At 44.7% G+C, this 26,288-nt stretch overlaps 1 protein-coding gene across 1 annotated transcript in view; it reads left to right on the forward strand.

Moving 5' to 3' along the window:
* RELN (reelin) overlaps positions 1–26,288 on the forward strand; it is a 655,909-nt gene that overhangs the window by 391,721 nt on the left and 237,900 nt on the right. Inside the window, exon 20 of the mRNA XM_066591974.1 lies at positions 23,835–24,071. Coding sequence (XP_066448071.1) covers positions 23,835–24,071 — 237 coding nt within the window. The remainder of the gene's footprint in view (positions 1–23,834; positions 24,072–26,288) is intronic.

Consider the following 26,288-nt stretch of genomic DNA (forward strand, 5'->3'; position numbering starts at 1 on the left):
ATTATGCACATTGAAATGCTAAATAACATAACAGGTTTCCACTCATTATTGCATCTACAGTGAAATAACTCTTATTTATATTTTAGATGTTATAGATAACACCGTCTGGTGTGTCTCAGGGAGGTTTTTCCTATGCAGTCAGTAGTCGCGGCATATTCAGGATATTTAGATAGTTAGACCATGCTTGCCAAGTCTTGAGAAAACCCTCCATACGGTCATCTCTCATAGAAGACAGTTTTTCGTAGATCATTATTTTGGCGATTCTGGCTATGATGGGGTTCACATTAAGGGAGGGTTTCAACAATTAGGTTGCCATATAGATCCTGGCCACCACGCAAATAAACTGAGAGAGTTTGTGTTGCTGGTTATTATACCCGGTCATCTTTTCTGCCAGCAAGAAAACCGAGGAGTTGAGGGGGAAAAATACATATATTTTTTAACCGTGTATTTGGCAAATTACATAGTACAAAAAATAAAAAACTAGAGCATGCAAAATCATGTATAAATTTAACTAGTATTAGTTTAGCTCTAGCCCTAACCAAACTGAAACCACAGCTAGTCAGCAGATCTCCCCAATAATCCGAGCCCAGGTCTGGTATATCAAGCTCCCATTTCCGAAGGGCCTTCTCTCTAAGTGAAGTGGAGCAAAACTTTGTTTCAAATGTCTATAGAAACTAAAGATTGGCCTCAGAAGATTAGCCATCTAAGCCAGTCTCTCCAATAGGCCAAGGGTGAGGGAGATGATCAAACTATTGAGCTGGGTCCTAAGGGCATGTTGAAGTTGAAAATATTCAAAAAATGAGCAAATAGGCAAATTAAAGCTCAATAATAGTTGTGAAAAGGCACAATACCACTCTTTCAATATCTGAGAGGGTGATAACACCATAGCGTTGCCAGAACGTGGTGTTTGCAAAGTGTTGCAGGTGTGGAAAGCATGCATTGCACCACAAGGGAGTGTGGGGGACCATTTAGTCGCCACATCAAGTATTAGATGGAGGCAATATTCCAGAACTTTAATGTGACCCTCATAGATATGGGCAAAGTAACCACATGGGATGCTGGGCCTCTCAGACTCTGGTCAGGGCCCACCACTCTACTCTCCAGGCACTGGGCTATAATCTGAGGAAGACAACCACCAAACCATGTACACTAACTGGCTACCCAGATGATAACAGTAAAAGTAGAGAAGGGCTAACACTCCTCCATCTATGGGCCTCATGTGAAGCATAATTTTCTGGGGGGTGGGGGTGGGATTAAAGAAGCACTTACAGACCAGGATTGGAGAATTATGGAGGAAGTCTAAAAATTTGGGGAGTAGCTTCATCTTAATCAACTTTACATGGCCTATTAAAGTTAAAGGGGGGGGGGGGCGACCAGCAGGTTGCTAATTCTCCTGCCCGACTCAAAAGTGGAGCAACGTTATCATCATTTTTTAAATTCGTTTTATTTTCAAAGACAAAAGACAATGTGGAATACAGAATAAAAAGGAATTTTGTTAGATGTGTCGTTATTCATACATACATTTTCCATTATGTTGGAATCGGTATAATTTGTTACTGCATTCCTTGGGTAACTTAGCAACAATAAACTTTACAACTTTTTCCAAAACGATTCTGCTCTGATTTGTTTCAATTTTAATAGTAATAGTAGAGCTGAGGTGCAGGTCTGTTGACACTTATCTGGGGGGGGGGGGGAGGGGGAGGGGTGTAAGTCGGGATTTGAGGCTCATTCCATATGTAGGGTAGAGTGGGAGTCGATCCACAACCCCCATATTTTCCTGAATTTGACCGGGCATCCTCTGTTTTGGTAGATGATCTTCTCGTAGGGGATTACGGTGTTTACCATTTGGGTCCAGTGTAGGATTGAGGGGGTCCCCACAGCCATCCACCCCATGGCTATTGTCTTGCGGGCCAAAAACAGTACCTTTTCGAGAAATATGCGGGTGTGGTGTGGCCACATCTCCTCCTCCAGTAGGCCAAACAACGCCACCTTGGGGTCTAGGTCGATAGTCAATGGGGGAGGCAGTAGTGTGTTTTATAGTGTTGGTAATTTCCGACCAGTATTCATTAATTGGAGGGCATTGCCATATTAAGTGCCAAAAGTTCGCCTCCGGTTGGCGGCATCTGTGGCAAGCATCTGAGGATGCAGTGCCCATTCTGTGTAGGCGGCTAGGGGTGAGATAGGCCTGGTGCGTTATGTATAGTTGGATCAATTTATTATTTACAGCGGGGGAAACTGCCAGATGGGATTCGGAGATGTCCTGCCACTCCTCGGGTGTGAGAGATGGGATAACTTGCTTCCATTTGTCATATGCTATAGGCGGGTTGGGGGCTATTTTAGCCGAAAGGAGATGTGTGTATAGGGCCGAGATTAGCCCCTTGGGTCCCTGAGACTTTAAGATGCCGATTGTGGGGAATTTAGATATGTGTGTTGAGGCGGGTGGGAATTGAGAGTTTAAAGCGTGTCTTAGCTGGAAAAATCTGAATAGTTGGAGATGCGGGGATTGCAGCCTATCGCGTAGTTCTGTAAATGTGGGGAGTGTTCCGTCTATATATATGTCGTTTAATGTATGCGCCCCTTGGGCCATCCAGTATTGTGGGTCTGGGATTGATTGTAGGGAGGTGAGACCAGGGTTATTCCACGGACAGAGTTCGGGTATTATGTCTCGATATCGTTGCAGCGTCTTCACCTCCCTCCACACATCGAGGGCTAGTTTGTGGAGCGGGACCACGTCAGTAGAGTTGGTGTATTGCGGGAATTCTAAGTAGTTTAGGAGATTATTGCCTTTTACTTGCATCGCCAGTTGTTTATCTGCTATGGGCAGCTCCCTGTTCAAAATCCAGGCCCGTATGTTCCTCAATTGTCCTGCCAGATAATAGAGTCGAAGGTCCGGGTGGGCCATTCCGGCTTGCTCTTTGGGCCTTTGTAGTGTCGACAGACTGAGTTTGGAGCGAGAGGAGTTCCATATAAAGGAGATGATCAGGGAGTTTAGTGACTGAAAGAAGCGCTTGGGGACCGTTACTGGCATGTGTTGCAATATATACAAACATTTAGGTTGGATGGCCATTTTAATGAGATTTATGCGCCCCGCCACGGAGAGCGGTAGTTTGGTCCATCCTTTTAACTTGTGTTTTATATTGTCCAGTAACGGGTCTATGTTTTCTGCTATAGCTTTGTTGTGGTCATATGTCATTAGTATCCCTAGGTATTTAAATGTTTGGACCGGTTTTAGTCCGTATTTCATTACGCATGGGTCGTTTCCGGGGTTAGAGTTTGTGTACAGGATTGTCGATTTAGACCAATTGACATATAGACCCGAGAAGCTGGAGAACCTATCTATGTGGATCATGGCTTGGGAGAATGAGTTCATTGGGTCTGAAAGAAAGAGAATTGTGTCATCCGCGTATAATCCCACCTTGCTCTCAAGGTCTGTCCATCTAATACCTTTTACATTGGGGGTGCTTCTTAGACGGATCGCTAGCGCCTCAATGGCTATGGCAAATAGGGCCGGGGATAGAGGGCACCCCTGTCGGGTGCCTCTTGCCAGTTGGAATTCGGGTGATGGAATGCCGTTTACTACTACGTTCGCGCTCGGGGATTTATATATGATTTTGATCCATTGTTGGAATGTGGGTCCGAATCCAAAACGGACCAGACAGGCCTCGAGAAAAGCCCACTCCAGTGAGTCGAAGGCCTTTGCCATGTCCAATGAGACTAAAGCCCAGGGCATGTTGTATTGCTTACCCAGTTGCATGGCTGTCTGGACTCTACGAATATTTATTGTCGTAGATTTCCCAGGCATGAATCCTGTCTGGTCCGGGTGAATAACAGATAGAATCACTTGATTTAATCTGGTGGCTAGGATTTTAGTTAGGATTTTGTAGTCGGTATTTACCAGTGAGATTGGCCGGTAGGAGCTGCAGTCTGTCGGGTCCTTTCCAGGTTTTTGTATTACTACTATGGAGGCTTTGTAGAATGAAGGTGGGAGGATATTATCTGTTTGGGCTTGATTTAGTGTCTCAAGTAGTAACGGGGCTAGTTGTTCGCTGTATTTCCGGTATGTCTCTATTGGGAGGCCGTCTGGACCGGGTGATTTATTAAGGGCCATATCCCCAATCACCTGCTGGATCTCCTCTAACGTGATCGGGGCTTCCAAAAGTTCAACCTGATCTGCGGATAAGGTTGGGAAGTTTAGGTCCTGCAAGTAGCTCAGGATATCCGCCACTGTGCTCTGAGAGGAGGATTTGTACAAATTGCTGTAAAAATCTTTAAAACAGTTTGTGATAGATGGGCCATCAGTCAGCTCCTCCCCGCCTTGGTTTTTGATCTTAAGGACCGTATTAGTTTTGTTTTCCCGTCTAATGAGGTTGGCCAACAGGTGACTGGATTGATTCCCCAATTCGAAATAATGTTGCTTAGTAAAAAATAATTTGCGCTTAGCTTTCGCATATATTTGGTGTTTATGAAGTCGGAGTAGGCTGAGCCAGGCTGTTTTATTGGTGTCTATGGGGTTGGATGTGTAAGTCTTTTCAGCCTCTATTGTCTGAGTTTCTAGTTCTCTGTCGGCCTGGGCTGTCGATTTTTTAATGTAGGAGATGGCGGACTTGAGGAATCCCCTTACGTAAGCCTTCAGAGTGTCCCATTTCAGAGCGGGGTGGGTATTCTCGCTGTGGGCCTCTAGGAATAGGGATATATGGAAAGGCATTTGGTCGTCTGGTCCGATTAACTTCAACCAGAAGGGATGGAGCTTCCAAGTGGGTATTATATTTTGTTGGGGGAATTTCAGCGTTAACAATATGGGGCTATGATCGGATATGCCACGCGGGCAGTGTGTGATATTGGAAAGATATATTGCCAGTTCCACTGAGCTAAATATATAGTCGATCCTTGCCAGCGCGCTATGTCCCGGGGAGTGACAGGTGAACTCTTGCACGTCAGGGTGTTTAAATCGCCAGAGATCGATCCAGCCGACACTTTCAATTAATTGTTTTAGGGAGGAGCTTTGGGTGGGGGTCATATTAGGGGATATGTGGAATCTGTCTGCGGCGGAATCCATTACCATATTGAAGTCACCTAAGCAAATCACCCCCGCCGAGGGGTATTGATGTGCATATGTTATGGCAGATTGTAAAAGGTGGAGGTTATTATGGGGTGGATTGTATATAGATAGGATAATATAAGGTTTAGAGTCTATTTCGCCGAATATGAATATAAATCTTCCTTCGGGGTCCCTTCGAATATTAATGGGGTTCCAACGCAATGACCTGTGAATGAGCACGGAGACGCCCCTGGAAAAGGAGGTGTGGAAGGAGTGAGCAGCCCATTGTACCCATGGCTTTGCAAGGACGTCGGCCTTTTCTTTGATAAGATGGGTCTCCTGCAGGCTTATAATGTGTGGGTTAATTTGCCGAATATAAGTGAAGACCGCTCTTCGCTTGAGGGCAGTGCCGAGACCCCGAACGTTCCAACTAAGACACTTCAAAGTCATTGTTGGTTGTGTGGGCATATAATTGAAGTATTGCCTCTCTGTCCCTGGGGTAGGGAGGTAGGGGGATGACCTGTGGGTGTAGGGAGGGGAATTGTGTCAGTGCAGACCTGTTGAAGAAATTGTTAAAGAGCAGATTACAACAATTTAAACATTTAACCTTTGACATTTTGCTTAATTTCGGCATAAATGTCAAAGATAACAGACAAAAATAAAACAGTTTAGCTACAATCTATTCAGAAGTAGCAGATGTTACTCTAATATGGGGGGGGGGGGGAAATATCCCTGTGGCCTACAGAGGATAGTGGGTGTTTGCCAATTCGATTGATGATTCAAAGTATCGTTGCCCCACGTTTTAACCGTCTATAGGTCAAAGGGGCATCAGTCGCATGAGTTATGACTGGATTTAAAGTCCTGCCATAGTTGTTGCGGGATCAATCCTCTTTCGGTATTTGCGGGTGCATGTCCAGCCACTCCGAGGCCTCGGTGGGAGATTGAAGAAAAACCACTTTTCCTTGGGTTACGATACGCAAGCGAGCTGGGTACGCCATTGAGTAGGGGATGTTTCTTTCTTTGAACTTTCTTTTGATTTCTATGAATGTGGCCCTTTGCTTTTGTAGTTCGGCGGAAAAGTCAGGAAATATGGAGATTGTTGCATTATTATGTTTTAATGGGCCCTTTAACCCCTTAACGACCAATGACGTACCTGGTACGTCATGGAGCGTCGGGGTATGTATGAAGAGAGGTTGCGTGGCAACCTCTCTTCATACAGTGCGGGCATCAGCTGTTTATAACAGCTGACACCCGCGGGCAATAGCCGCGAGCGGCCGCGCGGCCGATCGCGGCTATTAACCATTTAAACGCCGCTGTCAATTCTGACAGCGGCATTTAAATCCCCCGAACGCTGTTCGGGGGTCCCGCGCGGCCCCCCCGCGGTGAGATCGGGGGAGCCTTGCACGTATCATGGCAGCCGGGGGCCTAATGAAAGGCCCCAGGGCTGCCTTAGCAGACTGCCTATCAAGCCGTCCCTGTGGGGTGGCTTCATAGGCTGCCTGTCAAAAAGCAGTATGACGTAATGCTATAGCATTACGTCATACTGCAGGAGCGATCAAAGCATCGCATCTTAAAGTCCCCCAGGGGGACTTCAAAGTAAAGTAAAAAAAAGAATCAATAAAGTTTTTTTTTAATTGAAAAAAAAAAAAAGTTGTAAAAGTTTAAATCACCCCCCTTTTGCCATATCTATTATTAAAAAATCTAAATAATAAATTAAAAATATGTATTTGATATCGCCGCGTCCGTAAAAGTCCGATCTATCAAAGTAGCACATAATTTTTCCCGCACGGTGAACGTCGTCCGAAACAAAAAATGAAGAACGCCAGAAATGCACTTTTTTAGTTACCCTGTCTCCAAGAAAAAATGCAATAAAAAGCGATCAAAAAGTCATATGTATTCCAAAATGGTACTATCAGAAACTACAGGACATCCCGCAAAAAATGAGACCTTGCTCAACTACGTCGACGGAAAAATAAAAAAGTTATCGCGCGCACAAAATGACGACAGAAAATAATTGAAAAAAATTTTATGTCTTTAAAAAAAAAAAGGAGGAGTATAGTAAAAAAAAACCTAAACAAGTTTGGCATCGTAGTAATCGTACCGACCCATAGAATAAAGTTATCATGTCGTTTTTGTTGCCATTTGTGCGCCGTAGAAGCAAGACGCACTAAAAGATGGCAAAATGTCGTTTTTTTTCCATTTTACTCCACTTAGAATTTTTTAAAAGTTTTTCAGTACATTATATGGTACTTTAAATAGCACCATTGAAAAATACAACTCATCCCGCAAAAAACAAGCCCTCATACAGTGACGTGGATGGATAAATAAAGGAGTTATGATTTTTTTAAAGGGGGGAGGAAAAAACGAAAATGGAAAACGAAAAATGGCCGCGTCATTAAGGGGTTAATCTGGCTTGGCGAAGCGCAGCGTCGCGGTCTCTGCAGTTCAGAATCCTTACTAGGAAAGGGCGCGGGGGGGCTCCCGGCTGTGGTGGTTTTGTTGGGACCCGGTGGGCTCTTTCCACTGTGAAGTGCGCAGAGAAAGTTTCATCACTTAGTAAAGACTTCAGCCAGGTTTCAGCAAATGTTTCTGGGTGGGGGCCTTCTGACTTCTCGGGCAGGCCAATTATCCGTAAGTTATTCCGGCGCGACCTGTTTTCCAGGTCGTCCGTCTTGGACTGACAATATTCCGCTGCTCGTGTGGCTTTTTTAACTGCTGCAGAGAGCGGACGTAGGGAGTCTTCTGCATTGGAGATGCGATCTTCCATTTCTCGCATTCTACCTCTCATGTTCTGTAAGTCTTGTCTCAATAGCGAGACGTCAGATTTTATCTCTTCTATTTTATTGGTGAGAGAGGACTTGCAGGTATTGATTGCTTCAAGGAGCTGTCGCATGGTCAGTTCCGGGGGCTGTCCGCTCTCGTCTTCGGGCTCCCTCATCTGGGTAGGTCGTATTGGCCGCGGTGTGTGGTCCGGGGTCTTAGAATGGGCAAATTCTTTTAGTTTTTCTGCTGCCGAGCCACTTTTGGCTCGTGTGCTCATGATGAGGGGACGTAAATTTGTATAATGGTTTATGAGAGTGGATAGCTTTTCTTCTTTTCCGGGTTAAGATTTTAAGTTGCAGTGGGTTGGTGCGCCTCTTACAGAATTTAGATGTTATTAGTTAGAGTCTTTGTGATTGTGCAATTGCGATGGTTATTAGAAGGTAAGGGTCTTTTCCTGCTTGGCGTAATAGGGTGTATAGAGTATTGAGGGTTATTAGTTATGGTAGAGGCCGGAGGGTGATTCCAGTGGTTTGGCGTGACTTTGCTGGGCTTAGATGTTGATGGTTATACAGTCCCCGTAATCCTGCGCCTGCACCGGCTGCCAAGGAGTGAAAATCTCTGTCTTTTTTCCCGTTTAGTTTAGTATGATGTGAGAGGTATCACAGATGTTATTTATGGCAGGTATCTAATAGCAAAATCAGCGGTTTGATGCGACTTTGTGGGGTTTAGATGTAATTAGCTATTCAGTCCTTGTAGTTATGCAATTACAATATTTGTTAGAGGGCGAAGGTCCCGCGATCCGGGTCGCGATAACATAGAATTTGACAGAGTTTGTGACTGGTTATAGTAGAAGGGTAGAAGATGGCGCCGGTTCCTTGACACGATCTTGTTTGCCGGGGGTAGAGGGTCGGATGGATGATGTTATGGGCTTAGGCAGTCCGCACCTCGTGTATTTCCCCGGGTGTTATTATAGTCGAATAGGTAGCTAAGGATGTTTTCCAGGGGAGTAATAGGAGCCTATTGTTGTAGGCTATTTGCCCGGTGTATGGTCCCAGAGGGGTCAGTGTCTCTTGGTGGGTGTATTGTCCCTCCGCTGGTTACTTACGATTTTGTTGCCGGCTCCGCTGGGCCGGGTAAGAGAAGGAGGATATTGCTGCACGGGGTCCCCGGTGCCGCGGAATGGGCCGCGGATGGTTGACCGGTGGTATGTCGGTCAAGGAGGCTCTCAGCCCACCGGCTCGTAGATGAGGCGGTCCTCAGGGCTGGAATCGGGGCTCTGCCTAGATATACACTACCGTTCAAAAGTTTGGGGTCACATTGAAATGTCCTCATTTTTGAAGGAAAAGCACTGTACTTTTCAATGAAGATAACTTTAAACTAGTCCTAACTTTAAACAAATGCACTCTATACATTGCTAATGTGGTAAATGACTATTCTAGCTGCAAATGCCTGTTTTTTTGTGCAAAATCTACAAAGGTGAATAGAGGCCCATTTCCAGCAACTATCACTCCAGTGTTCTAATGGTACAATGTGTTTGCTCATTGGCTCAGAAGGCAAATTGATGATTAGAAAACCCTTGTGAAATCATGTTCACACATCTGAAAACAGTCTAGCTCGTTACAGAAGCTACAAAACTGACCTTCCTGTGAGCAGATTGAGTTTCTGGAGCATCACATTTGTGGGGTCAATTAAACTCTCAAAATGGCCAGAAAAAGAGAACTGTCATCTGAAACTCGACAGTCTATTCTTGTTCTTAGAAATGAAGGCTATTCCATGCGAGAAATTGCTAAGAAATTGAAGATTTCCTACAACGGTGTGTACTACTCCCTTCAGAGGACAGCACAAACAGGCTCTAACCAGAGTAGAAAAAGAAGTGGGAGGCCGCGTTGCACAACTAAGCAAGAAGATAAGCACATTAGAGTCTCTAGTTTGAGAAACAGACGCCTCACAGGTACCCAACTGGCATCTTCATTAAATAGTACCCGCAAAACACCAGTGTCAACATCTACAGTGAAGAGGCGGCTGCGGGATTTTGGGCTTCAGGGCAGAGTGGCAAAGAAAAAGCCATATCTGAGACTGGCCAATAAAAGAAAAAGATTAAGATGGGCAAAAGAACACAGACATTGGATAGAGGAAGACTGGAAAAAAGTGTTGTGGACGGATGAATCCAAGTTTGAGGTGTTTGGATCACAAAGAAGAACGTTTGTGAGACGCAGAACAAATGAAAAGATGCTGGAAGAATGCCTGACGCCATCTGTTAAGCATGGTGGAGGTAATGTGATGGTCTGGTGTTGCTTTGGTGCTGGTAAGGTGGGAGATTTGTACAGGGTAAAAGGGATTCTGAATAAGGAAGGCTATCACTCCATTTTGCAACGCCATGCCATACCCAGTGGACAGCGCTTGATTGGAACCAATTTCATCCTACAACAGGACAATGACCCTAAACACACCTCCAAATTGTGCAAGAACTATTTACAGCAGAAGCAGGCAGCTGGTATTCTATCGGTAATGGAGTGGCCAGCGCAGTCACCAGATCTGAACCCCATTGAGCTGTTGTGGGAGCAGCTTGACCGTATGGTACGCCAGAAGTGCCCATCCAACCAATCCAACTTGTGGGAGATGCTTCTAGAAGCGTGGGGTGCAATTTCACAAGCTTACCTCAACAAATTAACAGCTAGAATGTCAAAGGTGTGCAATGCTGTAATTGCTGCAAAAGGAGGATTCTTTGACGAAAGCAAAGTTTGATGTAAAAAACAATGTTATTTCAAATACAAATCATTATTTCTAACCTTGTCAATGTCTTGACTCTATTTTCTATTCATTTCACAACGCATGGTGGTGAATAAGTGTGACTTTTCATGGAAAACACAAAATTGTTTGGGTGACCCCAAACTTTTGAACGGTAGTGTATATCTAGTATTTCGCTGCCGGCTCCGCAGGGCCGGATCCAGGAAGAAGAGTCCCGCAGCACGGAGTCTCGGGGGTCGCCGGTTGTCAGGGAGCGGGCCGCAGGTAAATGTCCGGTGGGGCGGTCGGGCCGTCCAGCAGCTGTAACGGGCGAGGAGGCTCCCGGTCCGCCAGTCCGCAGGCAAGACGGGGCTCCGCGAGGCACCCGGCACCACTAGCAGGCAGCGGTGGAGCGCTGCAGAGCGGCCGGCCGGTCAGGTGAGCCGCTGTGTCTCCGCAGCTCCCGCAGCAAAGGAAGGAGTTTGGAAGCTGTCAGCCGAGCAGCCCCTCCCGTCCAGAGAGGGCCAGTCTCCTGGCGCCGCAAAGAATCTCCGGGGGCACGGGGACGGACAACAGAGCGGGCGGCGGCCCCAGCCGAGGGCCACAGAGCGGGCCTCCCAGCCCGGGAAGGTAGGCTTCGTGCAGGTCGCGCTGGTGCAGGCAGGCGGAGGCAGGGTTCCCGGGCAGCGGGGCGGCCGGAGCGATCCGCGGTCCGTCCCCCGGACCCAGCGCAGTGGCCCCTCTCCCAGGGGTAGATCACTCCGTCCCGCAGGTCGGGGTCCGGTCCCCGGAATCCCACCCGGCCGGGGTCGCGCCCGGTCGGCGGCAGCAAGGAGGGGAGGGTCGGCCCAGGTGGGGCAACCGGGTCCTGGAAGGGGGATCCGCCGTGCAGACTGAGCGCAGGCAGGCAAAAGCAAGGCCACGGGTCCTGGTCCGGCTCGCAGGTAGGAGGTTGGGGAGGTCGGCTTCAGGCTAGGCGCGGGAAACCAGCAGGGCGTTGGCGTCGCTCCTCTTCCTCCTCGGCCCCAAGCCCCGCCATAAGTGTTAGGAGGTTGTAGTTGCTTTCGGTCCCGGTCCAATCGTCCCCTCAGGGTCTAAAGGTCCTTAGGCAGTGTTTCAGATATCAGGATTTGGGTATGGCCAAGATTTTTTCAGGATTTTAGAATTTCCCCTGGGGAGCTCTCCTCACATGTGACTGTTCATGTCAGTCGCTGGCCACGCCCCTCCAACGTTATCATCATTAGCCACAAATATCTCCACTCCACAGAATCAAAGGCTTTAGCTTGGTCAACAAATACAATAGAACATTTTCCTGAGTAAAATTTCTCAAGTGTACGTGAGATTAATAAAAAGTCACTTAATGTTCATATCCATACTCTTGCCCGGCATAAGTCTTGACTGATCAGAGTGGATAATCTGAGTAAGAGCTCTATTAATATGGCTTGCCAATACTTTAGCTAATATTTTGATGATGATGTTATTAGGGAGGGAAATGGGGCAGTATGAGTCGCAATCTCTTGGATATTTCCCAGGTTTGGGGATCAAAAGAATTGGGGCCACCCACCTGTAGGGTATAGTTATAGAACATAAGAGGTTTTGGGGCCATGAACTACACATTTCGCTTGTACCACTCAATAGGGAGCCCTTCAGTATCTGGATACTTCCTGTTTGGGAAAAATTGATTAGCATTTACTATTTCCTCTTGCTCCAAAGTCCCATCTAAATAAGTCACACTACTTTGGGATAATGTCAGAAAAGGAATAACGTTTAAATAAAAGTCCAAGCTCTCCTTAGGGCAATTGAACCTAGAGTTGTATTAGGTCATGTAAAAGGAAGCGAATACCTGATTAATATAGGTCATTAACTACAGCCCCAGTCATGTCCTAGACTGCCACAATTGGGGGTGTAATGATATCCTCACTAGCAAAATAAATCAATAAATGATCATTTTTATCACCATGGTTAAATATGTGATGTCAGGAAATCAAGAGTTTTTCTTTGTATATTCAATCAACAGCAATTTTTACTTCGCAATCAATTAGGGATAGAGTGATTAGCCACGGTAGGATCCACAATATAGCACTCCTCCGCCTCAGAAAGCCAGGGCTCCAAATCAAGTCTATCGTGCTGTAAGGATTTTCTATATGTAGAGATGGCAGGATCCTCTACTGAAGACCTCCCAGAACATTAATAGTACATATTTTAATTTATTAGCATTCAATTAGATAATTACTTATTTATGGTACTACATTGAATTTATTTTGTACCAATGTTTTATTTACTTATGTATTCACATGTTCTTTTTATACTGGCATATTCTTTTTGTTTAGTTGTATTCATTTACTGTAGTTGTTATAATACTTATTTAGATATAGTTATTGATTTACTCATCAAAAGTGCCTTGCTGTCGAAGCCGTGCCGAAAATTTTCATCACGCTGATTGTGGCAGGCGCAGGAGCTGAGCCCACACAGTGACCGCAGGTGCCTGGAGGTGATTGACAGCTGGAATGTAAGGATTGGTGAAAACTCTGATTCTGCTGGTTTAACAACCTAAATGCTGCAATGGTTTGCAGTTAAAGCATTCATCTGGTTAAAACAGAGGGAAAGAGCTTCCTCTGGCCCAACCTGCTCCTCGCGAATGCAATTACCAGGAGTTGATGCGTTATCATGGTAGGTGGAGGCTTTAGGGTCCTTATATTCAAGAAAACGTCAGGTACTTCAGCTCCTAACAGTTGTCCCGTTCTCACAAGGGCAAGGATTTCTCAGTTACTGGAGGCAGAACGGGCTAGAGATCACTCCATTCACAGTAAACCGGTCATCATTTGTGGTTGAATGACGACCCGTTTACATAGGCTGATAGTTTGATTTTATGCCTGCAGAAACTGAACGATTCTTGTTCAGATTCCCACGATCTAGTGAGAATCTGAATGATTGTTTAATTTAAAACCTAGTAAAATAGTACATTAGGCTAAAAAAAGATATGTCTATCCAGTTAAGCCTATTACCACCCCCACTGCTATAGGGGTGTGTTTATCATGGTACAGTCTAATGGATTGCCTGCCAGTTTTACACTGGCCTGATATAATTCTTTGGTATACTGAGCATACCAAAGCATTATAAAAACAATCAGATGATCACATTGTAATGGCCCTAATAAATTAAGGAATGAATAGTTAAATAAAAATTAATAAAGTTTATCAATAAAAAAATTCACATTAAAAAAAAGCATTTTTTCCATAAACTTTGGTTTTATTTTGAAAAAAAGGGTTTAGGTTCAATCAGGTTTTATTAATTTTCAGAAAAAGAAATATTATAAAGACCTAGTGCCAATGTCATTAATGACTTCATATGAACATGTAGAAACAATATTCGTCACATCTTGGTGTCGCATAACATATATAGTATGAACTAAATTATACAGATTCATCACCTATGTCTCGTATAAAAAATTGAAAACTGTGTAATGTGAAACTAATAAAAAGAAAAAGGTCATGAACATAGCTGGGGGGGTAAGGGGGTGGGGGAAGAGGTGAAGCGGGGAGGGGGGAAGGAGGGGTTAGGGGAGTACGCCGGCCTCGCTTACCGGCTCTGGATGGTTTTTACTAAGCTATACAATCTGATTCCAGCCATAGTTTGAAGTGATCTGAGGCTCTCATCGCGATCCAGGGACTCCAGAAATCGTGGGAGTTCAATCGTTCCTGTTAGCACTCAGCCCCCTCTTCTTCATATCTCATGAGGAGATTCAGCTTCTCAGTCCATACTATTCTAGACGGGGGGTCGCGGATCTCCACAACCCAGGGACAGACATCTTTACCGCCAGTATAACCATCCTTAATAGGTCCGCTTTAACTTTGGCGATAGATCCAGGGAGCATCAAGAGAAGGGCCATTTCAGCTGTCAGGGACACCGCCGACCTGGTCATTTCATTGTATAGTGCTTCTATATTATGCCAGAGGTCCCTAACTGGGGGGCAGTCCCACCATATGTGTGACATTGTCCCGGGGCCACTCTGACACCTCCAGCAGGTTGGGGGTATTTGATTATCAAGTTGGTGCAGTCTCGACGGTGTCCAGTACCACCTAGATAGGACCTTATAATTTTGCTCCTGAAGCCTGCCGAATCTAGAGCTTTTATGGCATAGAAGGAATGCTCTCTGCCAATCTGCCCTCGTTTGGCTTCTGCCCAACTCTAATTCCCACTGGGCTGTATAACTGGGTGGTTCGTCCCCCATCTCCTTTCTCAGCAGCATCTTATAAATAACTGATATTCCATGCTCGGTGGGAGCTGAGGACATGCGCAAACATTCAAACGGTGTTAATTGTTTACTGCCACACCCCTCAGGCGCCAGGGACCCCACAAATTCTCTAACTTGAAGGTATCTCAGCCAGGCTCCCGGATGTGGAATGGAGTTCCCGTGCATCTCCATCAAAGACTTCATTCCGGTTTGTGTTACTACATCTCTGACTCTTGGTATTGGAAGGCCAGGGAGGGATAGTAATGATGTTCCTTCTAGCTGCTGGAAATTGGGGATTGGCCAATAACGGTGTGAGGGGGCCTGGTATCATTCATTACAAGTCCTAGCTTCAGCGCGAAAGTCCCCCAGATCTTGAGGATCTCCTTGACGAGGGGCGACAGGGAGGTAAGGTTTCCCAGGAATTGCCTTGGGATCCATGGGGTTCCTTGTATCGCCCTAGCGTCTGACTCATGCTCCATTTCTACCCACAATTTTGTTGCCTTTCCTTGTAGTAGTGTGAGGACAAAGTTGGCTATACTTGCCTTATAGTAAAGCTTAAAATCTGGGAGCCCCAGACCTCCCTCCTCTTTGGCTCGTGTAAGCACTCTGTGGCTAAGCCTCGATCTACATCCCATCCATACAAAGTTAATTATTAGGGAGCGAATGTTAAGAAGATATTGTCGTCCTAGATGGATCAATAGATTCTGACAAAGATATAGAAACTTCGGGAGAGCATCCATCTTTATAGAGTTAATACGTCCCGTCCACAAAACATACAGTGGGCTCCACCTATTTAGGTCTGTCCTCAGCTTGTCTACATAAGGAAGGAAATTTAATTCAAAAATCTGTGCCGGGTTTGCCGGTAATTGAACCCCTATGTATGTTATTGAGGAAGTCTTCCATTTAAAGGAAAAGGAGAGTGCCTCGGCTTCCTCCTGAGGTAGGGTTACATTGAGGATTTCAGATTTCTGGAGGTTTACTTTAAAGTTGCTGACCTGGCCGTATCTTTCAAACTCCTTCATCACCACCGGTAGCCCTACCCTAGGGTTCGACAGGAACAGGAGGAGATCGTCCGCAAATAATGCTAACTTGTGCTCGGAGGGACCCTCCGCCTGACCTCTGACCGATCCGTTTTCCCTGATGGCATTGGCCAAGGATTCCATGGTAAGGGCGTATAGCAGGGGCGAAAGAGGGCAACCCTGCCGCGTCTCGTTCTTTATCATTATCACATCCGACAGGGCACCGTTCACTCGTATCCTTGCAGAGGGGCCGTTATACAGTGCCATGATCCACTGTCTCATCCTTTGCCCCAATCCCACTCGGCAGAGGCTCTCCTCCAAGAAACTCCACCTGACCCTGTTGAATGCCTTTTCAGCATCTACGGCAAATGGGCACAGTGGTTTACCCGCTAATCTTGCACGAGTGATTAGGGAAATTGCTTTGATGGTGTTATCCCGCGCTTCCCTGCCAGGGACAAATCCCACCTGATCTTTGTGTACTAGGTCGGGGATGTGTTTGCTGAGCCTGTTTGCTAGGAGTTTCGCCACCATTTTTATGTCTAAGTTTAACAAAGAGATAGACCTATAGCTAGCACATTAGGAGGGGTCTTTGCCTGGTTTCAGGATTACCACTATATGGGCTTGGAGGGACTGTGGAGGTAGGGGGCATCCCCTGGAGATGTCGTTAAAGACTTGAGTTAGAAAGGGAGATAGTTCTTCCGCAAACAGCTTGAAAAACCTGGCTGAGAAGCCATCTGGGCCGGAGCTCTTCCCTATCTTAAGATTTTTAATTGTTTCAGTTATCTCCTCGCGGGTAAAGTCCTCCTCCATAGCTCCAGCCTCCTCTGCTCCCAGAGGGCCCGGTCCGTATCTATCAAGGAAGTCTTCAGTTTGTTCCCCCTCACTTGTCTGGGTGGGCCTATCTATGTCGTATAGTTTCTTGTAATAGAGGCGAAACTCCTCCAGGATGTCTTTTGTGGAGATAGCTGCCCCTCCCTTGGCCCTCTGGATCTTAGAGACGAACATTTGAGGTGTTCTGGGATGGAGGACTCGCACAAGGCGGCGACCACATTTGTCCCCTGTGTCTTCTGATCTAAGATTGATATAATTTTTTGTCAGTGTCGATAATTCCGCCCGCAGGATATCGCTTGGGGACCTCTTATTTGCTAGTTATTTTTCCTGCAGTGTGGTAAGCAGGTTTCCTAATTCCTTAGCGCGTTCTTTTTTTAACCTGGCCCCTTGTGAGATTAAGATGCCTCTCAGGACACATTTTAGCGCCTCCCATTTAAATGGGGTCCGTGTGGGGTCATTATTGTGGTCAATTAAGAAGTTGTTTATAGTTGATTTGATCTCTTGTACGCATGTGGGGTCTTTTAGTATATTGTCGTTAAGTCTCCATCCTCGTGCCCGGGGACCCCCAAGGGGGCCGTCTAGATCAGCGTATACCGGGGCATGATCGGACCAGATGAAAGGTCCAAACGTACATGCCGGTTTGAAGTCTAAGAGGACATGAAAGATCCAAATATAGTCAAGCCTGCTGTAGCTGTTATGTGCTGCTGAGTGAAATGTATAGTCCCTGTCGCCCGGATGGAGCAAGCGCCACAAGTCTACAAGGTGCATGTTCCCCAGCTCCCTTACCAGGGACCGAGTTGCCGAGCGAGAGACCAAGGACTTACCAGATGATGAGTCTAATTCTGGGTCCATCGCCAAATTGAAATCACCTCCTAGAATGATAGCGGTTCTGTCTGCGAATTCCCATAGCTCCCTCATGGTATCTATTCCAAAGGTTTGGAAAATACAAGTTAGCTATTGTTGTTATTCTGCCCGAGACATCAGCTTTGATAAAGAGGTACCTGCCTTCGGGATCACTCTTCATGCCAAGGGGTTGAATTTGCAGGGAGTTATGAAAGGCAATGGATACTCCTCCTGCTTTACAGTTTGGATTCGGACTATGGAACCAAGAGGGGTAAGCTTTCGTGGCGCATGATGGGATCTCCCCAGACATAAAATGTGTTTCCTGGAGGAGGAGCACCTTTCTCCCTTTTTTTTCTGCATATGATACAGGATTTGTCCCCTTTTGGAGGGGATGTTCAACCCCTTGGCTTTATAGGAGCACACCGTAAGACTAGCCATTGGCTTGGATTTCAGACAAGTTCCCTATACAATGTAAGCGAGGTCGAGATTGGATGGGGGTGGGAAAGAGGGGGGTTGGATAATGTCTGGGGAGGGGTGGGTGAGGGGGGGATACAAACAAGAAACATTATTTGGACTTAGTTAGGCCTCTCAGAACTATAATATTAACTAAAATTAAATACACTATCAGTTTGTGCAGTTTTAAGCTGCCTAGTCTAGGTAGAGGAGAGGGGAGACTGGCAACAGAGGTCTGCCCACGCCTTCACCGCCGAGCAAGTGTAACTTTTATGCTCTACTAGGAAGAGGGAGGTATAGTGGGAGGGAGAAAGGGAAGGAAGAACTAGCAAGTTGAGAGAAAGAGAGAAAGGACGAAGAAAAAGAAGACTAAGAGAGGGAAAGAGGAGAGAGAGAGAAAAAAAGGGGGGAGGGGGGGGCAGCCCCCAAAAATGGGGGATGGGGGAGTGAGAAGGAGGGTCAGGAAAGGGGTAGACTAAAGAGTAGGAAAGAGAGTTTGCTTATCTGCAGACTACAGTCGTGTCCACCGCAGGACCCTTAAATATTTTCAAAGTAAGGAGGAATCAAAGTCACGGTTTCGAGGTCGAGTAGGAGGGAGTCGTTCCATCAGGAACCAGCATAAAACAGCTTGCCAGTTGTGTTGCTCTGCAGGTTTCAGTCGGCGCCTTGATCTCTTGGTACTCTGTTCTTGGTCCCCTTTCTTGGATTGCCTACAGCTTGCCATTCCATTCTGGGTGGAGGAACCGGCATCCCTCCAATTTTGGGCCAGTCTGGGATTGCTATTTGGGGTAATTCCAGAGTTCCTAGGAACTTGGGAAGGTCGCCCAGGTGTCTGAAGGTGGCTAATTTTCCTCCTTTTTGGCTTGTAGCTGTAGAGGGAATCCCCACCTATACGGGATGTCTTTTTCCCTTAGGGCCGTCAGCAGTGGCTTGAGGGCTCTGCGAAGCTGGAGGGTGCATCTGGATAAGTCCGGATATATGGCCACCGAGTGGCCCTTGAATTGCAAGTCCTCGATTGTGCGCGAGCGTTGAAGAATTTGTTCTTTTTCTTTATAAAAGTGAACCCGGCATACCACGTCTCTGGATTTAGTAGGATCTAGCTTATTCGGGCCCAATGCTCGGTGTACTCTATCCAGCTCTAGAACTGCGTCTAGGGGTCTGTCCAGCAGGTGATTAAGTAGCTCTGTGACCCAGTCTTCCAGTTGTTTGCTATCAATCTCTTCTGATAGGCCTCAAATGCAGAGGTTGTTACGCCTATGTCTGTTTTCAATATCATCTATATGATTTGTTAGCTCCTCAATTTGGTATGCTTGCATTTCTATGATATGCGCATGTTCAGTTAGAGTGCTTTGGAACTTGTCTTGGGTTTCTTCCACTTCAACTACTCTTTGTCCTATACTTCTGATGTCTTCTTGTAGTATGGCTATGTCTTGTTTATGTGCAGCGTCCAACTTCAGCAACAGATCATTCATTTCCCCTTTTGTGGGGATAGACCTCAGGTGTGCCCTCCAGTCCGACTCCTCTTTGCATGTCGGCGGGGTTTGGGTCGCCCAGGGACTAGGGTATTGTTTCGTGTTAGGGTTCGGGGTCACCAATCCAAGCTCTTTCTGTCTGGGTTTGGAGGGGGGGTAACCTGCCCCTTTCTAGCGTGGGGATTTGTTTCGCCAGAGGGTATTGGTGAGTGGTGCAACGTTTGCCTTGCAGGTTCCCTGGGGGGGTCTCTGCCGAAGGGGGATGGCAGCGCAGTCCACCACCGTTATGCACTCCGTGGGTGTGCAGCAATCTGGGGTCCCTTTCTTATTCCCCTGCTTCTTGGGGTTTTGAGGGGTTAACGGAGGATCTCCTTGTGAGTAGTTGTTGTCTGGGGCAACCTTTGTATAGGGCTCATTGTGTCCCTTATTGCTTTTGCTCATACTCTGGAGGAAATGGGCTCCTGCAGCCTGTGTGGGCAGGTGAGATGCAGCCACTGCCCCTCTGCTGAAAGGCACGCTGCCGCTCTCTCCTTCCCCCTCCTTCTCTGCCTCCTGTATTTCTGCCCTGTGGAGCTGGCTCATTGCTGAGGGCTGCCGCTGACTTCTTGAATTCCGTGTGTACTTTTGTGTCTTTTCTTTATATAAATTTTCTATAAGATATATATATATATATATATATATATATACATATATATACACATACACCTACACATACACACATATATATATATATATATATATATATATATATATTCATGCAGTTTTCTTTTCTTCTGTTCTGAAAAACTTTTTGTTATTTATATGGATTGTATGAAATAGATATTCCCTACCCTTGATATGCGATTTGTGATGCCCTGCAGCTTTTGTTAAACCACTGGTCATTATATTAGTCAATGAAGGGGTGAATTTTGCATAGATATTCGCGATGAAACCTGCACCAAATGGTATGTGTTTGAAGGCAAGCATTCTGCGGCTAATCTGGTTTGCTGTGGACATTCCGCTGGAAATCAGCCCAGTGAGGACCCAGCCTAATGGTAGCAAATTTTTAACAAGAATTGTGCTTTTTAAATCTGTTCATAAAATAACAAACTATGGCAAATATCCAGATATAATCAGATAGACTTCCTTTAAAGGTACGTTCATACGTAGTGGATTTTGATACGAATCCACAGCATAATCTGTACTGTTGATTTTGGTGCATATTCGCACCAAAATCCGCACCATTTGCTGTGGATTTTGCCATAGATCTGCAGTGCATTTCACCCTTTCAATGAAAATCTGGTTCAAAATCCAGACCAATGGTGTGGAGCTTCACCTAATTATGGTCAAAAAATGGAAGAAGTTATGTTAATTCATATGCTGCACTTTTCTCCCTCTCTTTTGCTTAGATTTGCTCACCAGAATTATTCAAATTTTTCAAGGTGTTATCTTCCTAAGGCCGCCTGCAGACGAGCGGGTCGGATCCGGCAGCGAGGATTCTCGCCGCGGGACCCGACCCGAGCGCCTGGCAGGGAGGAGCGCGTACTCACCCGCGCCCAGCGGCCCCCAGCTCTTTCATGTGCCGATAGCCGGCACATGCGCAGGTGGGAGCCGGCGGCCGGGTGAGTGACGTTTCTGTGCGGGGCTCTGCCACAGAAATAGGACATGCCGCGGTTTGTTTGCCGCGTGAGATTTGTTAACGCAATCCTATGCAGGCTTTGAGCGGCGGAAATCCCGCGGGATTTCCGCCCTTGTGCAGGCGGCCTAAGGAAGATCTTTTGCATACTGTATTCTTTGTGTGTTGAACCTTAACATTTGAATTAAATTATGATTAGTTACATATATATGTGTGTAGTTCTTTTACCTCTGCCTACCATCTGGGCAGGAGACTCTGTGCTGCTGCTTTCTTATTTTGGGCCTCGGGCCTTTAGGGTTATTAGGGCAAGCAGTCTTTTGATGCACCACATGCATCATAGATAGCCACTTCAGCTAACCTCATCTAAACTTAGATAGCTAGCTACAGGTTAGGTTGGTAGCTATTTTAGCACCTGGGGCAACTATCAGAGATTAACCCCACCTATACCTAGATAGCTAGCCATAGTACAGAGCAGTAGAGGTTCGCCCCGTGTGGGCATCTCATAGGTTATTTTGAGCCATTTTTGGTGTCCATTTTTCATGACCAGTTCTGTTTCTGAAACCAATTTTGGTTCCTGATGAGTCATACATGACAAAACGCGTAGAACTTGTTATATAAAACGATATATTCACAAAACAGAGCTACGTGTACAATGGGCGTTGTGCTAAGAGTATACACAATTTTACCCGAATATCAGTACTCTATCTATGTGGCAACCGGCATATTTCTATCGCAGCATCATTGATAGAACTATTACTGATGGGTATTAGTCTGGTCACGCTCTATAGTGACTTAAATAGACGCACGTTTATCACTTTAATACTAAACCAAATACACAGGACCGCTTTGCTCTGGGCGGTTCCATTGTGTATTTTTGGACATTCCTTCAATACTGGCTTGTAGCCTAAATTGGAGAAGTATATTTGTTTGTGGTGTTTTCATGTTGGTCCCAAATATAGGACCTTTTATTCATTAAATAAATCAATAAAGGTTACGTTTTAGGGGTCCCACCCAGTGATTACTAGTCTTTTTACTTGTTTCATAAAAGTAGAGAGGAGACTTCTGTTCCTTGCAAGACTTTTAATTTTTTGAAAATAGATACTGATAATGCAAATGATAACATAATTTTCAGTACGCAATGTGGGCTTGCCGCAATTGCTACACTATTTGCACAGTGCAGCCATTGCCATTCACTTTGAAGCATTTGTAACATTGCTACATATGTATGTCACTCTATATCCATTGGAAAACTGGTATAAACTAGCTAACAAAGCTTATATATGTATGAGAAACCATCAAATGCATATTACCTATCCTCTATACAATGTAGTTGATAAGTTAATTTTGTAGAACAAGTCGTTTAAGGTAAGATATATTATATAGTGATTTTATCAAATTTAGTACCATTTGTTCTGTCTCCCGAAAAGAATATATTTTTTCCTAATGTCAATGGTTTATGCTAAGGCAAGATAGATCTTTTTATTCTGTGTTTTCTAATTCTGATAGGTTTTCATCCAAAAAGAATAGTGTCAACAAAATCAAGAGAGACAAATAAAACAATCTGTGTGCTGAATATGTTAATAAATCATTTAAATGTCTTCCTTTACCCCTTAGTGACAAAGCTTTTTTTTCCCATTTTTGCTTTTTCCTTTCCCTTTTAAAAAATCATAACTCCTTTATTTATCCATCGATGTAGCTTTAAGGGCTTGTTTTTTGCGGGACAAGTTGTATTTTTCAATGGTACTATTTAATGTACCATATAATGTACTGAAAAACTTTGAAAAAAATCTAGGTGAAGAGAAATGAAAAAAAAAGTGTAATTCTGCCATATTTTGGTGTGTTTTTTTCTAAGGCGCACAAAAGCAACAAACTGGCATGATAACTTATTCTATGGGTCATTACGATAACTACGAAATGAAATTTATATATATATATATATATATATATATATATATTATATATTTATTTTTTTTTGCTGTACTACTTTTATTTTTTTTCAAAAACATTTTTTAAATTATTTTCTGCCGCCTTCTTCTGCACGCATTTACGTTTTATTTTTCCGCCAACATACTTGTGCAAGGGCTCTATTTTTATGACACATCCTGTAGTTTCCGTTGGTACAATTTTGGAATACATACGACTTTTTGATTGCTTTTTATTGCATTTTTTTCTTGGAGACAGGGTGACCAAAAAAGCGCATTTCTGGCGTTCTTTGTTTTTTTTTCTGACGATGTTCATCATGCACAGTAAATATTACATTACTCTGATAGATCAGACTTTTACGGACGCAGCAATACTAAATATGTATTTTTGTTTAATGATTTAGATTCTTTTACTATAAGTATGGCAAAAGGGAGGGTTTTAAACTTTTATTACTTTTTTAAAAATTTGTAAAACTTTATTGATCTTATTTTAACTTTTTTTTTCTAGTCCCCACAGGGGACAACAAGTTGTGATGCTTTGATCGCTCCTGCAGTAGGATGTAATGCCATAGCATTACATCATACTGCAATTGGGCAAGCATTCTATCAAGCCACCCTATGGGCATGGCTTGGTAAGCATTCTGCCATGATATCCCTGGGGCTTTTCAGAAAGCCCCCAGCTGTCATGACATCCACACGGCTCCCTGCGATCGTATCGCAGGGGCCCTATTGGCCCCCTGAACATTGTTTGGGAAGATTTAAATGCCGCTATCACAGAAATCTGTGGAATCTGCATTGGAGCCTCCAATACAAATGTGAACAGAGCCTAAGATTAATACATTAAAATGTGTTCAATTATGTACTTATAAAAATATAGTGATTAAATTTTGTTTTTTATAATTTTGTTTTTCTTTTAGAATTATATCTGTGGAGCTACCTAGGGAAGCCAAGCAGTATGGAATTCAATTTAGGTGGTGGCAGCCATACCATTCCGGACAAGGGGAAGATGTTTGGGCTATTGATGAGATCATTATGACATCAGTGCTATTCAATAGCATCAGCCTGGACTTCACCAATCTTGTGGATGTTACTCAGTCTCTTGGCTTTTATTTGGGAAATGTTCAGCCATATTGTGGACATGACTGGACTCTATGGTGAGATTCCTTTTTTGAATAAATTCTTTATTTATGCATTTTTAAATGTCCAGTACAACGTGTCTGTCAATGTACAATAGTGAAATGATTATAACCAAACATAAAGTTGTATAGTCCCAAAGAACGCATTTCTGATGTAGAACACTGTGCATCAGAACACATTTAATGAAACCAGGGAGGTGGGGTCTACTGGCAGAAGAATACGGCACCAAGAAGTTACTATGCACAATATGCAGGGAACGCCTCAGCCAGCCCCTTAGAAGGGGGAAAAAGGAACACGATGAAGAGTGGGATCTATGTTCCATTTAACAAGTACCTTTCTCCCTTCGGAAACCTGCCTCCCATCCACGAATCAGGCGATTTCCCATTAAGAAGCACTAGGGAATCAAATAACTAGGGGAGGAAAGGAAAGAGAAGAAGACAGAAAGAAAGAGGCAAGAGAAGAAGAATAGGGGAAATAGAAGAGAAAAAAGGGGGGTACAAAAAGTGGGGGGGGGAAGATATGCATAATAGTCAGAAGAATGTTATATAAAGTCAGGTCAGGAAAGTACAGACCCTTGAGGGACTAAACCTGTTGTAGCTGATTGTAAGAGGAACGTAATTTAGAACTCTTGTATACTTAGGAGTTGTAGATGTCACAAAATTCCGAGAAATTCTATCCAATTATACCATGTTTTCCTAAGTTTATCTTGCATGCCTCTAAGAGCTACAGTCACATTCTCCATCTCCATTGTCTCCTGTATAGCATTAAACCACATTGACAGGGTATTCTGTCGCCAGAGCCTTGAGATACAAGCTCTTCGTGTGTTTACCTGATAGCGCACCACAAAGCGCTTGTACGTGGCCAAGGGCATGTCATTGAGATTCAACAAGAACAGTGTGGGCGATCTGGGCAGCATGAAATCCATAAATTTGGAAGTAATTCACCACACTGTAGACCATTGTATTGTATACCTACCAAACCACGAGAATAAACCTTTTGTCCAATTGTTCAAGTCTGATCTATTCTCACCTAGAAGACCAGATAATTAGCTGAATAAAGGTCTTTTGTGTCTGTGGTTAGGTGTATGTCTAGGTACTTTATGTGATCGTTGGCCCAATGGAAGGAAATGGACTTTTTCAAATCTGATACTAATGGTTGGGGTGAAGAGATGTTAAGTGTTGCAGATTTTTGGTAATTAATTTTAAAATTGTAAAGTTGAGCATATTGTCGTAGCTCAGACTGTAAGTTGGGGGGTGAGGTGTGTGTTGTTGAGAGGAAGAATAATAAGTCATCTGCATTAACAGCTACTTTGTGTATGAAACCTCCCATTTGGATACCTGAAATGTCTGGGTTAGAAGGAGCATGTCCCATGAGTGGCTCTAGGCAAAGAACAGAAATAATGGGTGAAAGCGGGCAACCCTGCCTGGTACCTTGAAATGTCAAATGTGGAGGATTTGTTGCTATTTGCACTTACTGAGGCTAAAGTAAATGTGTAGAGACTTGAGACCCATGACAGTATGTGGGACCCCAATACAATGTGCCGGAGGGTTCCAAGCATGAACTCCCAGTTTACTCTATCAAATGCCTTATCGGCATCTGTAGAAAGCAAGCCTAAAGGAAGGGACAATTTTTTGACTTTGTGTGTGAGGTTGATGGCTCTATTGGGGTTGTCTCTAGCTTCTTGGAGGGGAATGAACCCTACCTGGTCTCTATGTATGATCTGCTTGAAGAAGGGAGATAACCTGCTAGCTATAATTTAAAAAAAAAAGTTTAGCCAGTATTTATAAGAGAGATAGGGCAGTAGCTTTGACACAGTGTGGGGTCTTTTCCTTCTTTTGGTATGACTGTAATATGGGCTTTCAGTGTGACCCTTGGAAGGGCATTGACAAAAGCTAGGAAAATGTAGGCCCATAAAAAGTGTGGAGAAATAATATCAGAGAATGTATTGTAATAAGAAAGGGGAAATCACACTACTACTCCCAGTGGACAGACCTCAGCTGGAGGTAGGCACTCTGCTATTACTACTACTCCTAGCGGACACGTCACTGCTGGAGATAGAGCCACTCTGCTGCTGCTACTACTCCTAGCAGACATGTCACTGCTGGCGATAGAGCCACTCTGCTGCTGCTACTACTCCTAGCAGACATGTCACTGCTGGAGATAGAGCCACTCTGCTTCTACTACTACTCCTAGCAGACACGTCACTGCTGGAGATAGAGCCACTCTGCTACTAC

This window comes from Eleutherodactylus coqui, chromosome 2 (assembly GCF_035609145.1).
Source record: "Eleutherodactylus coqui strain aEleCoq1 chromosome 2, aEleCoq1.hap1, whole genome shotgun sequence".
Taxonomy (NCBI): Eukaryota; Metazoa; Chordata; class Amphibia; order Anura; family Eleutherodactylidae; genus Eleutherodactylus; species Eleutherodactylus coqui.